At 42.6% G+C, this 15,273-nt stretch overlaps 2 protein-coding genes across 4 annotated transcripts; one reads left to right on the top strand and one right to left on the bottom strand.

Moving 5' to 3' along the window:
• Positions 1-1,277: 1,277 nt before the first annotated feature.
• Positions 1,278-10,541, top strand: LOC110986547 (alkaline phosphatase-like). 3 transcript variants are annotated; one of them, XM_022248489.2, is made up of 10 exons: positions 1,278-1,502; positions 4,252-4,478; positions 5,474-5,648; positions 6,587-6,762; positions 6,935-7,037; positions 7,243-7,341; positions 7,526-7,666; positions 8,214-8,405; positions 8,715-8,849; positions 9,343-10,541. In XM_022248489.2, exons 1-10 carry the CDS (start codon positions 1,418-1,420, stop codon positions 9,609-9,611), a joined length of 1,602 nt encoding a protein of 533 aa, XP_022104181.1. In that variant the 5' UTR covers positions 1,278-1,417; the 3' UTR covers positions 9,612-10,541. The 3 variants fall into 3 exon arrangements, with proteins under 3 accessions (XP_022104181.1, XP_022104180.1, XP_087003389.1); XM_022248488.2 differs by lacking the exon at positions 5,474-5,648 and adding an exon at positions 5,721-5,895 and having other exon boundaries at positions 1,279-1,502; XM_087147263.1 differs by lacking the exon at positions 5,474-5,648 and adding an exon at positions 5,721-5,895 and having other exon boundaries at positions 1,289-1,517.
• A 421-nt stretch (positions 10,542-10,962) lies between these two features.
• On the bottom strand, positions 10,963-14,808 carry LOC147796464 (alkaline phosphatase, tissue-nonspecific isozyme-like). The gene is made up of 6 exons (XM_087147264.1): positions 14,653-14,808; positions 14,010-14,108; positions 13,557-13,697; positions 13,174-13,365; positions 12,303-12,440; positions 10,963-12,044 (listed from the first exon to the last, which is right to left on the bottom strand). Exons 3-6 carry the CDS (start codon positions 13,675-13,677, stop codon positions 11,779-11,781), a joined length of 717 nt encoding a protein of 238 aa, XP_087003390.1. The 5' UTR covers positions 13,678-13,697; positions 14,010-14,108; positions 14,653-14,808; the 3' UTR covers positions 10,963-11,778.
• Between the last annotated feature and the right edge of the window lie 465 nt (positions 14,809-15,273).

Consider the following 15,273-nt stretch of genomic DNA (forward strand, 5'->3'; position numbering starts at 1 on the left):
TTTCTACATTCGCTAGGTTTTAGTGCATTCGGACAATTTGGTTTTCAGTTAGTAGGTAGCTGTATTGTAAACGTGCTTTGTTTTCCTCTGGAGCTAGTGTAGAAAATGCGCGTTAACGGCCCATATGTAATCTCACAAAGTGAAAGTACACGGCCAAAATTCAGTAGTGTCTAAACATTTTTTGTTTATCTTCCTCACTTTTTATTTTTTTCCCCTACAGCTCCCTCTGTGCGTATCGTAACAACTTACAACGATCAAGTATCTGTCTTGCAACCAACAAATCCCTGAGTGACGGAACACAGACTTTCGTTTCTTTACTACGCCAAATTTTATATTCGGTGTTTTCTCAAGTAGACGCTATCATACTAACCACGCTGCATCTGTGAGATAAAGAGTCGTGTCTATACACCACTCATTTGCCAACAATTTGTATGGGGCGGCTAAACGTTACAGAAATAATACCTTTTCCTTGCTTCATTCAAAATCCACATTTGTCCAATAGATTTCAAATGGGGTTGTAGTTTTTACATGTGTATGTACGCGTTTTATTAGCTAGTTTTCTGATAGATGCATTGGGATTAATAATATATATATATTTTTTTTTAACTTTTGTACTGCCGGCCACTTGTAGGGAAACATGACTGTGACGTCAAAAGAGCAGACCCTATTGTGTTGAAGGATCGTACAATATGTTTATGTAATTTGAGCGCTGAACTGTGACCTTTCCCCGTGCTTAGCTGAATTGATAATTGATGCATTATTGACAGTTTTCATACGGTTGACGGTCATACGTCGTGACTCTGTAAACACAGGTACAGCTGGATGAACAGTTTGTTAATTAGAAGCAATTTGCAACAATTTATTATTTATCTTTTTTTTCCCATTGAGCCGAAAGATGGGGTACACGTATGATGTGTTGTTGATCGAGTTTATCGATTCTTGGCACGAAATGTTTGTTAAGTAAGCTAGACTATCAGCTTAATTGCTTTCCAGATTTCCTGGTCAATACATGAAAAATAAACGGTTCCACGCAGACAAAGGGATTAAGGGTAAGGAATCGAAAGACTTTAGTTGGCCATATGTTCCTTTAAAAATAATCGAAATCATACTATGTTTACGCAGTTGTTGAGAGCAAAAAAAGCAGTCACCTTTAAGGGGGAAAATGAAATACCGCAGCTGGAAAAAATGTTACAGTTGCGTGACCTTCACAGCGTGAGCGAAAGCAAAACCCAACTGTTTCTATCCTCGTGGTCACACCGAGGTTATCCAGGGGGTCAGTAAGTTCATTGAAGGGGGGGGTATATAAGCACACGCAATGTCACTGAGAGTGAAACCGGTCGCGAATGAGCGAAGTCCTTTTGCACGCCCAACTTAGTTCGGGAAGTTGCAATCGAACACCGATACTTCCAGTGGTATCATGGGTCTAGGACGGCTTCTGATCCCGGGGGCCCTGGCTGTGGTCTGCGTTGTTCTACACGGTGTCTGTCCGGTCCGCTCGCAAGGTAAAATGAATTAAGGTACATTTATTTATGCAGTCATGCTATTTATCGTGCATTTTCTTGTCTTGTATAGACACGCATGAGTAGCACCGTTGACCAAAAACAATTCAGGCGTCGTCTCTGGTTCATCGCTGTATACCGTCAATTACACCCATTACACCAGTGTCCAGCGTAAATTAGCATTTTTTTAATCAAGACTACATTTTGAATCGCTTCTGTTGCACTGTGCTAAAGCGATTCAGGCAGAATCAAAAGGTTTTGTTTCTGAGTCAGCGCTTTGCGACGGTTCTGCTATGTTACGTAGCCAACTCGGCCTATGCTTATTATAAGATGCACATGTAAAACTCATCTTCCCTGCCTCACTTTGTTCTCATGCCAACCTGGGACCCGACGGAAGGAACATATGGTCGTGAACCAATATCGTGACAGAACTGAAAAATGAAGATCGAAAAATCAAATGTTCCTACCGTACTTCCAGTCACGAACTGGCTGTATATTGTATAAAGCAAACTGGTAAGAAAACGGGCCTGTACACGTACCTCCATGATACCACTATAGGCCTATACCCGTATGTAAGACTTGCAAGGACGGTACACAATGTCACAAGAAAGGCAAAGGCCTTGCGCGTCTGGCAGAACGAAAAATCGGTTTGCAATTAAGATGATTTCTGTCAAAATTCCGATATACCACAAGCGCATTCCTTGATTTTTGTGAGCACGTATACTGGTAACATGCAGGAGCACAGATTGTTACAGAAGCATTAGTTCCCACTTTCTACTTCACTGTTTTCCTCAGGGCCTGAAGGGGGCTTTTGCCTTACAACTTCCTGCCTACAGTGTATTTAGATCAGGCCTATAGTTATTTTAATTGTGGCCTCTGTGAACACCCCTGCCAAAATCGATTCGAGTTAATCACGATGTCTGATGAATGCAATCGATAGTGTCGTTGACTCTGCACAGGTGTGGTCGGTGCTCTCGTGTGTATATAGTCTTTCTGTACACTGCTATCGACTAACTGCCCTTAGGCCTATGACATGTCGCACGTCACCCCAACTTTCTATTGGGGTACACTTTAAATACATTCAAATATCTGAAACGTCCACAGTTGACTCGATTTTCGTTCAATTCAGTCAAATTTACTCCTCAAGCAGGAAACAAAGTGTATGGACCCAATGCAAATTAATGATGGAAGAAAATTTCACTTGAACCCATCAACCTGCATTGTAAGCATTACACGCTACGACATTCGTTCCCGCGTTCATGGAACTTTTGTCTGTGGCCTTCATGAAGCCACGGCATTTCCTACCACAACAACCTTTAAAGTGAGCCTGTGATAGAAATACGTGTCTAAAATCCTTGAACTTGCAGATCTTGAACTTGAGTCCTTTGTGTTTCGATTTTTGTTTGTGCCATTTTTATCTACATTTTGTGGCTTCATTATTTATTCATTTTTTACTTGTTTATTTTTTTTTTTTTTTTTGCTATTGTGAATTCATATGTTCGTGAGAAAAACTGTTGTAATCCGAGGCACTGAACCTCAGTGTTGCATTTATTTCTACACAGCAGATGTTAGATTTTTTTTTTGGTTGGTTGGTTGGGGTGTTTGTTTGTTCGTTTGTTTGTTTAACTTTGCTATCGGAGATTTTCATTTCCCTTTGCAATTTATTGCTCTTTTTTTAAATGACAAATTTCAAACAACAGATTTTGGGTTAAAAATTTGAACATGGAAATGTGCAAACTGAAAAGTGCCTTCTGGGATTAACAGTACTCTATATAACAGCGCCCTCTCTTCTCTTGAAAAACTTGATCAATTTTGAATGTTTAAAAACGTGCACTTAACCATCCACTCAACTAATATTTCGAACAGTTTCCGCACATTTAAGGGGAGTTAAACGTGCACAAAAGAAGCGATCCTATTATAAATCCATTGCGCAGTTCCTTTAACTCCCGAAGGCCTGCTCGTCTCGTGATCGGTAATTCACTCACCGTCTGCGTACCAGACGACTTCAACCAAAGACTTTAAAAACATTATTGAAATTCAAGTAATTTGCCTCTCGGCCTCGTGGATAAGGAGAGATATGTAATAGCAGACACAACATTGATTATAATCACTTTTGTTTGAGTTTCTGGGCAAAGATCATAATTATCCAATGACATTCTTGCTCTGTACTGTCCCGGTGAACAGTCATGGCCTTTAATTGGTCCCAAGGGAGAGACGAAAGAGCTTCTTTACTGACGGTATATGTTTAGCATGAATTTGTGTGAATTATATCTGAGAGAGATTGCAGGCCTGTATGACTTAACAAGAGAAAGAAAAGAGATGAGACAGAGGACACAACTGGCCAAATCGGTTACATGTTGCATGCTTTCCTTCGCTTAGGCACTGCACTGTCAGAGCGTGCTATGTCCGATAAAGCATGGATAAAGTGTATATACTTCCCAACCAAAGCGATGTTTGTACACAAGCTCAAACGTGTTTGCGGAAACCTTCATGAAACGGTCTGAGATCAAAGAGTATGCATCAAACAAAACATCTCGAGACAAGAAACAATTAAGGGCTGCTGATTTGTGATTTTCGACTTTTGGAGTTTGTACGTTACAGGTTATTATTTGGTATATGACCATGACTGAATATGGAGTGTTTGATTTGGAACGGACAACTTTATAGATGAAATTAAATAAAACTTGTTTGATGAAAACAAACTACCAGCTGTCATTTTATTGCGCTTTCACCATAATTTTCTTCCGGCTAGGTCAGCAATTTTGGAACGACCAGGCGCAACTAACCTTGGAAAAAGCTCTTCACCGCCAGCGAACCCTCAATACTAACACGGCCAAAAACGTGGTATTCTTTGTGGGCGACGGCATGGGAATCTCCACCGTGACTGCAGCTCGGATCCTGAAGGGACAGAACATGGGATACCCTGGGGAAGAGACGGTGCTCGCCTGGGAGAAATTCTCGAGTCTCGCTCTGGCAAAGGTGCGTTATTTTTTGAAGTGCATCCCCCGGTCTTTCGATAGCCGATCCATGACCCCGCCTGCTTCAGTAAGCGTGGGCAAAATCACACAGTGTTTTCACCTGCTGGACCATTCAAAACACCGGGGATTTAGTCGGATATTTGATTCCATTGCTCCAATTTTTATCAGACAATATATGTAACAGGGCTTGGTTTAATTGATCTTTCTAATAATACAATTTATTTATACACTATGTTATTATAATTTCCTGTATGACAATAAGTGAATGGAGGTGTTTCAGGTTTGACAAATTATGTTGTATCAGGACTAAAATGTTGAATAAACGACCCGATGAAGTTACAAATGGACAAATGTTTGACTAAAACATGTTGGAATTAACAACGTGGATTCGATCAGGGCCAACAGCGTGATTACTGACTCAACAAAGGCAAAGTTTGACTCAGACAGCCAAGGATAAACAGCTCGTGACCGGTTCACCTCATCAATCGTCCATTCCACTGGTAGCATCCCTTGTTTCCTCTTCTCCCATCTAATCATACTTGGCCGCCTTTAATACACGCAATGTTATGTGTACGCCATCCCAACAAGGCCAGGACTACAGCAACCCACTGACTGGTCGCTTTCAATGGGTCAGTCAACACATTAAACTGCGGGCATGTCTGTGTAATGATACAGCAAGTGGTGTATCATTTTTTTCCTAAAAATACTTCCCAGATGAGTAGGAAAAAAGGAATTGGTATTTCAAATATTAGCGCGAAAACCCTGAGAAAACAACATCAGGAAATAAAACACGGGTGCTGGAACCGTGCGAGGCTTTTTGACATTTTTACCCCCCCCCCCCAACATCATGTTGAATGAGCCCAAAGCTGCATTCGCTTCTGAATTTGCCCTACCCCCCCCCGCACGCAAACGAAAAGGTGGATACACCACTGGATAAAGTCACATAATCCACTAACCACTCCATCTCCTAATTAATCCACACCCTTCATCTAACAGACGTATAGTGTCGACGGCCAGGTGTCAGACTCAGCCTCAACGGCGACTGCCTTCTTCTGCGGCGTCAAATCGAGAGACGACATTATTGGCCTGGACGACAGGTCAAAACTGGGCGACTGTGCTTCGACTTTGAACTCGTCGGTGGAGTCGTTCCTGACTTTGGCCCACAAAGCAGGTGACAAAATTTCCCTTTACTCTACTCCACAGTCACTGGAATTAAACATGAATTTCTTTTTGCCATGTGTAGACATACGGGGTCGACCGCCAAGTAGCCGATTCTGCCGCCACGGCAACGGCGTTCTTCTGCGGTGTGAAGACCAACGATGCCATGGTGGGCCTGGACGAGAACGCTCTGCTAGCTGACTGCTCGACGACTCGAAATGCGTCTGTAGAGTCATTCTTGACATTAGCTCACAGAGCAGGTGACCCAAGTTGTCACGTCATCGTCTTCTGTTCGTTTGTCTTTGTGTCACCATGCTGCTAACCACTTTAATCAAAACTGGTTTTTTTCTGTTCTTGGTCATTCTGTCGCCATTGCTATCTCTGCAGTAGTGACTACAATCAGGACGAGCACCATTATCCTACAAGCGTGGTCGTGTTTTACAGTTTCGATGATATATTTCAGTAATATCACAACTGTCACTGAAAATAACAAACACGGTAACCATCATTGCAGTTTCCAAATAACCATCATCATCAGTAGAATCGTGGTCATCAAAATTCCATCACCGCACCATTTCGTCACTTCCAACCATCACCAACGTGTATCATCACCGTATCACCATCTTCCCCGTTTTGGCATCTCAAAATTGCTAACTTCAATTAACCCATCCACTACCAGCATCATGACATTCGACATCATTCAATGCAATCTCATCGTGTTGGTTGTTCTCGTTCTGATGTAAATTCCTCAAGCTTTTCTGTTCGTCCATATTGTCTGTAACACCGTATCATGATTTAGTAGACCTACGAGCTGCAACTCTGTTTAATACACTCAATGCATTCACGTCCTGGCACCGTGTTTTGCTCATTATGTAGCCAAAAAATAAATGAAAAGAACAAATAACTAGAGGCTCTGTGATCAAAACTGCCTTGGTTGCTGATTCGATCCAGGTAAGGCCACGGGTTTCGTGACCACGTCACGGGTGACCCACGCTACACCTGCTGCCCTCTATGCCCACTGTCCAGACCGTTACTGGGAGGACGACGAGGACGTTCCGCCTGAGGAGCGTGCGCTGGGCTGCACGGACATCGGATCGCAGCTGGCAGAGAACGGCAAAGACTTTGAGGTAACGCTTTACTTTAGATGGAACGTCAGAGGCATGCACTCTTATTTTATTCTAGAGCAGTTTGGAAACAACCTGCACAATCTCGTTCTTTCAATCACATTGTTCTCTTTGAGTTTAAGCATTTTGTTGGCTAATTGAGAAGATAATAACTTCAGCATTGTGTGGTTTACAGGTAATTCTCGGAGGTGGAAGACGCGAGCTTACCAGCAGGGACTTTATCGATCCGGAATATCCGGAAAAAGATGGACACCGAGAGGACGGCCGTAACATTATAAGTACGTACCGGAAAGTATTGGACTGCGGACTTAACGAGTACCCGGCAGAGCGCACTTTGCCCTCCGAAAGCAAAAAAAAAAAAAAATGGATAGGAGTATGTCCTTCTATATGTTAGCAGTTCTACGACTATAAAAATGAAAGGCTCATCAGTCATATCTAGGCTGGCTACCGTCCACTTTTACAATTTTGTGTCATTTTTTATAGATGAATGGCTTCTGAGCAAGCCGACGGATCGAAGCAAGTATGTCTGGAACCTTGATGACTTCAACAACGTCGACCCAAGTGAGACCGACCACCTCATTGGTTAGTTGAGCAATTGTTGAAAATTTCTTTAAAAAAAAACAAACTAACGAAAACGCTTGTAAACATGGAAATAGATTTTTCTGTAATTTTTTTGGGGGGTTCTTGTCTTTTGCATCGAGCTCATTGTACCCATTGCAGAGAATTGTACTGTATTTATGCAACGATTTTACAACTTTATTTTCAGGACTGTTTGAGAGGAGCCACATGCACTACGAAATTGACCGCCTTGACGATGAAGCTGGAGAGCCCTCTCTTGCCGAGATGGTGGAGAAAGCCATTAAGATACTGCAGAAGGACCCGGATGGTTTTGTTCTCGCAGTAGAAGGTATGCCATCTGGTCGTCTATTCGAAGTACTGATTTTTGGGGCTAATTTTGGTACTGAATCCGGTTATCGGAGTATATAATCAAAAACGAAACTCCCTTTATGTAAAACCAATATACCTGCAAGAGCGTCTACAGCATTATAACGGCCACACTTTTAGCAGAAGCGTAGCAGTAGACATAGTGGTAACGTCAGTAGCAATATCGTTGCAGCTTTTAAGTCCATCATAAGTCCTCCAGCCTAAGTCAAGCCACAGGCCTTAATTAATGTACTCATGCAAACCTAGCTCATTACATATAGTACAATCGTGCAAGTGTGACAAAGGTATATATATGTGTGACTTGTTAATATTTGTGCTCAGTATTGTGAGTGGCTGCCTCAGAAGCAAATGACATTAGTAATACACGTACATGTAAAAGGAAGAGCTGCAGTGGACATCCCCAATGTACCGCGCTCCTTGTGCAGGATATCCTTCCCTTCACATTGTGTCTCTAATCAGCATCAGTGCAAAGTTTCCCTGAACTTGGTTTGCTTTTATATTTACAACAGGTGCACGCATCGACCACGCCCACCACGGCGGGACAGCCCGGCTGGCCCTTCTGGAGACACTTGCTATGGAGGCGGCTGTTGCTAAGGCTATGGAACTGACCAATGAGGAGGACACTCTCGTCATCGTGACGGCCGACCACAGTCACACCTTGACGATTGGATCTTATCCTCGCCGCGGCAATCCCATTTTGGGTAAATAAATCTCCGATCACTTTGAAATCTGTAATCACTTTGAGAACCGGCATGTGTTACAATAATACACGGTGTCAAATATGAATTGCCAGTTATCAAAAGACGGTATATTCGAGGAACCTTTCTGTTTTGGTGAAACTTGATGTTTAACCAACAGTTAGCTCGAGCTTCTTGCTCCCAGTTTTGTAATTACCAGTTAATCCCTGTCGCTGTTGGCATAAATAGATGGACATTTATTCACCGAGCTTCTCAATATTTTGTAAAAAGTGACTCCAGATGAAGCTCATTTTTCTAAACATACACTCTCAGGACTTTACGGGAATGAAGCTGAAGACGGTCTACCGACGACAACCCTCTTGTACGCCGACGGGCCTGGCGGCTTGCTGGAAATGGAGAGTTACAACCGCACAGGCGCTCGGCGGAATCTTAACCACGAGGACACCGGTGCGTTGAATCCCCTTCAAACTTCGAATCGGTATCATGGGCTTTGCTAGACTTGTGCAATTAACTCGTCGGTGGTGAGCGCAGTGAAAACAGCATGATTTTCTTTGCTATGTAGCGATGTTTGAAAGGATGAGTGAGATAGTAGAACGACTGAACCGGTCCATTGTATATTATATTTCCATCGTTCTCCTTGTAGTCTACAATGCTGCAGAGCGACTGCGAATATCACTTTCAGTGTTGATAGAACATTACATGGCGTGTCATGATTCCTGGATGTCAATCGCTGGAAGTGTCCATACACAGGCAAGCTTTATCATAGATCGACTGATTGCAAAATGCAGACCATGTGAGATTGCCCCAAAAATCACGTTGAAGGGAACTCCATGCATGGTTTCGCACAACGGCAACCTTTGCTTAGCGTTTCAACAGACTGATGCAAAGTTAACCATTTACTGTCGCGTTTTATCACAAAATGTAGATTTTCCATTTTCAGAGCATCTGGACTTTGCCCAACCGGCCATCATTCCTATGGACGACGAGTCCCATGCGGGAGAGGACGTGGCCATCTACGCCAACGGACCGATGTCGCATCTCTTCCACAGCACTCACGAGCAGCACTACATAGCGCACGTCGTCAAGTACGCCGCTTGTCTCAACAGCCAGGGGCATTGTAAAACAAGTAACGCACCCCCTTGCAAGAAACTCAGCCCAGCTTACCTGGCATTAAGCAGTGTCTTGGTAGTAGCCTTTTTTAGTATTTAAAGCTAAGACACTTTAATATAGACAGTACTCAATGGCTCTTTCATAGAGTTTACAACCGTAGCGAAGTTTAGGTACAAATAATCTTTATGCAATAGTTAATTTACAAAAGGAAGGTGTGCCATTTCTGTTTTATGTTTACCTGTATAAACGGGCTTTAGTTTTAGGAAGTTCGTTTCCCTTTTGCATACCAACATCCAGGCAGGATAACTTGCATTATGTTGGCACGTGAGGGAGAAAGATATATCGGCAAAAATAAATGTTCTGTTTTACTAATTAAATTTTGCGTGTACCATTATAATCTGATTCATTGAAACTGCCCTTTTCATTTGCAGTTGTCCTCACGGAAGATGGTTAAAAATCTTTTGAATTTATAGTTGATTTTCACGCTTTAAAACTGTCCACCCCTTGGGCAAATGTTGCATAAAAAGAAAGGATTTATACACTGTATTTGCGATTGTGGTCTCGTCCCATCTCAACCAGCTTGTGTAACTAAGCTTCTTGATGTGAAAGTAATAGTTCATTCTCTTCATGAATCCATGAACCTACTTCGCCATACTTTGAACTTTGTTGCTATTAGAAATTAATAATTGATTACTTGGTCTATTAGCATTGACACTTTGATCACAATCACATATCTCTATTTTTTAGGAGTAATTGATAGCAGTCAGCAGGGCTCCTTCTTTTGGTATGATGATTTTCCTAATCCTGGCAATGATTGACTAAGAGCGGAACTCTGTTTCTGAAGTTGGCATTTGTTACCATATTTTTGATAAGAAATAAGCTTTATTCCTGAAAGAAAAGGAGAAGACACATGTCCCTGGCTGTCTCGAGTTTTCTGGGGGTTTTCCCGCCAATTCGGCGATACACTGCATTAAAGGCTCCATGTATTGTGTTCAGTGGTAATAAAAACTTATCCCAGCTACGGAACTGCATATTGGAGATGCGCGTTTGTCAACAGGTCGGTAGCTTTATACTATCTAGACGATATCGTGATAAATAAAACCGCGTGACCACGTGGTCTCAAGTGGCGAAGCGAGCCAGCAAAAGGATACAAGTAAAACACGGCCTTCCCTGAATCGTGTAATTGAACTTGCAAGAGCAAACTGGATTTTCTTATGCACAAAAGCTTCAGTCAAGTTATGTATTTTAACTGAATCATTCATGGTCTTTACTTGTGTCCTCAGTAGTGGCGATATTAAAGGAAAGGATTTAATGTAATAAGTGATGATTTAATGGATTTTTTCTAGCAACGATTCATCAGCGATAACACAAGGTTTCACTGATCAATGCAAACTATTCTCACACTTTCACGCAAGCACAAAGAACCCAGCCCTTGAAATATACTCGGACCTCCTTGCATCTAGCTTTGATCACTCAGTTTATTCACATCATAGGTCACTGGGCTATTATACAAAGCCAGGCAATCATCATGCAATTTTAACTACATGTACTTGAAGCTATCTAGTAATATCAGATTTTACCAAGCAATAAATATGCAAGTGAAAGTACTTTAGCTTAACCCTTTTAAGAAAGCAGTTATAACAGTAACGTTGTTTTAAAAAGGACCAACTATGAAAACCATTATTTTAATTTATTATATTCCTACAAGTTGCTCAATGTCGGGGTCTGGTGGCCAGAGCCCATGCCCCTAAATCTCCCAATTTACATTGGGAGCTATTTTTACGACCACCTGCCACCTTATTCGTCATTAGTATCAACTTTGATTTATTACTGCTGCCATTGACAGCAAGCAATAATGAATGTGCGTCACTAAACTAAAGCCATATGAAACTACGTGTCTATGCAAGACCATAAATACAACGGATGTCAAACCGTTCCAAGTCGTTAATAGCCACTTTGTACATACGTATGTGGCTCAAGCATCGATATTAAATAGAATACCAAAATGAAGAAAAGACAGATGAAATCGACTATTGATTTATACTTAAAAGCAATAAACATCTGCCATATATGCCGCCACTCGCTACATTGGAATTATGTTACTTGGAAAGTAAATAACATTTTGCTTTGAAACTCTGCTAATTTGTTCTTTGTCAAAAGAAATAAAATGGTAGGAAAATCTCCAGATCGAAAATGTATCGATTTTTATGGTTTTTGTAATTTCGTGAAAACACTGACGAAATATGAAAAAAAGTTCACTTAAAATCTATATCCAAACATGCATGCCGAGGATAACAGCGGTAAAAAGGAAGTGCACGTTATATCCACCAACAGAAGGAGCACTGCTTGTCTCGCAGTGCTCTTTGATATCCAGGCAGGCAGCGTAGCGCACCACGTGAGAGATGTAATTCTGCTCGTGGACACTGTGGAAGAGGTGCGACATGGGCCCGTTGGCGTAGATCGCCACGTCCTCCCCACCGTGACTCTCGTCTTCCCTTGGGACGATGGCTGATTGTTTGAAGTCCTTATGACCTGAAAAGTCACAAATTATGTCGAAGAGGTTATTCCCTTTCTTTTGTACCGAAACTAACAGTGCAAGAAAAAGAAATCGTACAAGCCTAACAAGTCAGTAACAAGCCTCCGACAGATTGTTGCTTAAATGTCTCATTCCTATGATCCTTCACCTCCTTCACTAGGAGATGACCAAGACGTCCATCAGAGAGTTCCTAACAGCAGGTATTCGCCACAAGTGCAGCCACAGCCAAGAAAAGTTTTCCCTAAAAAGGATACCTGTGTCAACATCTGTGAGATTTCGTCTCCTCCCCTCTGAATTGTAGCTTTCTTTCTCCAACTGCCCTCCTGGACCGTCGGCGTAGTTCAGGGTTGTGTAGGGCATGCCATCCGAGCCTATCCCATCATTGTATAATCCTGCAGTCAAGGGCAAGTTCGGTCAAGGACCACAGTTATAAGATGGACTAACTCTGATCAAACGCACGCTAGTCGACGATGGTTGGACTAGTCTTGCCAACGTCTCTTTGCGACCAGCCTATAGAGATTGGTCGCATGGTTGGTTGCCATTATTCGTTTTTAATAGCACAGTGGGGACCAGTTTAATACAAGAAAAGTGTTGTAAAAACCATAGTAAAGGACTATTTTCACTTTGATTTTGCCCTTCGGCCACCTTTTTTTCCCTTCGGCCTAATGACCTGACAACGGCTTACTATGGTCGTTCACACTTCAGCCTCAGTGCACATGCGCTAGGTACGTCACGAATCAACCACTACAGTTGACTAGTGGCCCTTGATCGAATTTGCCCAAAAATGTCAAGGTGTCAAATTTCGTTCATATTTGTTTCTGTTGGGCATATCTTTCTCTTAATGGTATGAGCAAAAGTTTACAATTAATGGAGCAATGGACATCAGCACCAACACGCCACGAGCAGTGGTTACAGCCAGTCCAACGATGTAAATACCACCAGGCTTAAGCAGGCGCTTCCACAATAGCAGCGGACTTGGGGAGCATCAGCGACGTCAACCCTCATTTATTCATCACCGGCAGCAATGCTGTATAGCTTTAACGACATTAGTGCATTAGAACCAGAGACGCTCTCGCACAAGACAGGATCACTTGCAATAGCGGCCGAAATAGCTTCCATTCCAACCTAGAATCGGGTTGCCACGGGTCGGGTAGGCACCAATGGTCATGGTGTGGCTGTGATCAGCAGTCACGATGACCAAGGTATCCTCTTCGTTGGTCAGCTCCATTGCCTTGATCACAGCTTGCTCCAACGCCAGGGTGTCCGTTAAGGCTCGTGCTGCCATCCCAGCATGATGGGCGTGGTCGATACGGGCACCTGAGGACGTAATGCAACATGAAACAATGTTTTTCTGTAGACAATCCCGCGTTTTGGAATCGACATCAATCTTTTTAAACCTCGAGGTACGTCTTCAGATCAATAATTGCTAATCGATACTGACGGCCACTTATACAACCTGTGGAATTTCCCCCCCCCCAAAAAAAATCACCCAACTTGCATCTACATACCCTCGACAGCAAGAACATAACCATTGGGATCTTTCTGCAGGATCTTGATGGCCTTTTCTGTCATCTCAGCAATAGAAGGCTCCCCAGCCTCGTCATCTGCGCGGTCAATCTCGTATTGCATATGACTACTCTCGAACAGACCTAAATCCAAATTCCAAACATATTGCCAATTAAGAGCCTGTCCCAGTTCCCTGGCAATGACTGAGTAGACTTAACATGGACCTAAGAAAGCCATTTGCTGGCAGCTTCATCCATTTGACATAGACGCGTGCGACACTTAAGCCGCAGCCAAGTATTCAAGACGCAGTCCGAGATATTGACCGCAGGCAATGTATCAATCCTACAGCTACATCACCTGAGAACAATGAAGTACGAAGACTTCTTGCTGTGGCTGTGGTGGTGGTGGTGGTGGTGTTTCTGAGTTTGAAATTTTCACTCACCCATCCAACTTACCGAGAAGGGTATCTGTTTTCGCTGGATCCACGTTGTTGAAGTCTTCCAGGTTCCAGACGTATTTTGTTCCCTCTGTTGGCTTGCTGGTCAACCATTCCTCTATGAGAGAAACAGGAATCAAGCTCTGGGCAAATGACGAGAACTTTCAAACGAATTTATATCCAGCCTCAGATGCAATAATATTAACGTTAGCTGAATCTCTGTCAACACCACCTTTCGCTGGTCATTCAAGAAGCAGAGGAAAATAATTTTTTTCCAACTTGTTTTTTTTTTGGGGGGGGGATGGCTGTCAATATGCCTGCAGTATTATGCATTTGCGAAAGTGTTACTGCAAGAGTGTAGTAATGTCCAAGGTCATGTGAGTGGCGAAATGCAACCGTCCTCTTTCGAATTCAGCTGTCGACGTTGGTAAGTTCAAAGACATGTAAATTCATATTAGTCCCAGGGAAAGATTCCCTGAGAGCTCGTTGATCAAGGGACGAAGAATGGGGCAGTGAGGAGTTAAATAGGCAAGGGAAAAACTTGCATTATTTCGTTGATACAATGACTGATATCCTAGTGATTTTGAGAAAGAGGAAACAGAACACTATTTTTGACGCCATAATATCGTTGGTGATGTCTTGTTAATGTCCACTTGAATTACCTATAAGGTTGCGGCCGTCCGTGCGGCCCCCGTTTTTTGTTGGGTACTCGGGATCCGTAACATTAGTGCCTGTCAACTCCCGACGACCACCTGCTAGAACCACCTAGGGAAGACCAAAAAAATGTTTGTCGAGGGAATATACCTACTCTTTGTGATCTAAGTACCGGCAAAAATCAACCATGTTTTAGGCCCAGGGAACTGTAATAAACACAATTGGCCAAGAATGCAAGACTACTGCCTGTGAAACCCAGGTTGAATTCCTCACTGTAAAATGTTTCAATTAATAACAAAAATGCCACCAAGAAGTAATGTTGCGTTGCTCTGCAGGTTTCTGTCACTTTATAGTGCGGAATTGATTCATTTGGCGGTTTTTGACTCCACAAGGTACGACCGCGGTTACCCCCCCCCCGACAAAGAAGAATAGGGAAGTTCTGACTTATCAGAGTTTGCGAGTTAGCCACGCTCGCCAGGCAACGCTATGGAATTTTGCACGCTGAGTTTTAATTGTCTCAGATTTTGCATGTTGTGACTCAATTTTTTATATCATGTAAAATGGACAATAATTCACACCAATCTGCTTTGACTCTAGTTACGACGATAAGTCAACTGAGCCAGCCTCAG

The sequence above is a fragment of the Acanthaster planci genome, linkage group LG16 (genome assembly GCF_054643075.1).
Source record: "Acanthaster planci isolate LZ-2023a linkage group LG16, COTS_SCS, whole genome shotgun sequence".
NCBI classification, from domain to species: Eukaryota; Metazoa; Echinodermata; class Asteroidea; order Valvatida; family Acanthasteridae; genus Acanthaster; species Acanthaster planci.

Excerpts from the sequence above, each read along its gene's own strand:
- LOC147796464 (XM_087147264.1), bottom strand. The coding sequence starts at position 13,677 with ATGCAATACGAGATTGACCGCGCAGATGACGAGGCTGGGGAGCCTTCT. Across the intron at positions 12,441-13,173 it reads CCGTGGCAACCCGATTCTAG|GATTATACAATGATGGGATA; the intron begins GTTGGAATGGAA and ends CCTTGACTGCAG. Across the intron at positions 12,045-12,302 it reads TCTCACAGATGTTGACACAG|GTCATAAGGACTTCAAACAA; the intron begins GTATCCTTTTTA and ends GTGACTTTTCAG.
- LOC110986547 (XM_022248489.2), top strand. The coding sequence starts at position 1,418 with ATGGGTCTAGGACGGCTTCTGATCCCGGGGGCCCTGGCTGTGGTCTGC. Across the intron at positions 6,763-6,934 it reads AGAACGGCAAAGACTTTGAG|GTAATTCTCGGAGGTGGAAG; the intron begins GTAACGCTTTAC and ends TGTGGTTTACAG. Across the intron at positions 8,406-8,714 it reads CCGCGGCAATCCCATTTTGG|GACTTTACGGGAATGAAGCT; the intron begins GTAAATAAATCT and ends ATACACTCTCAG.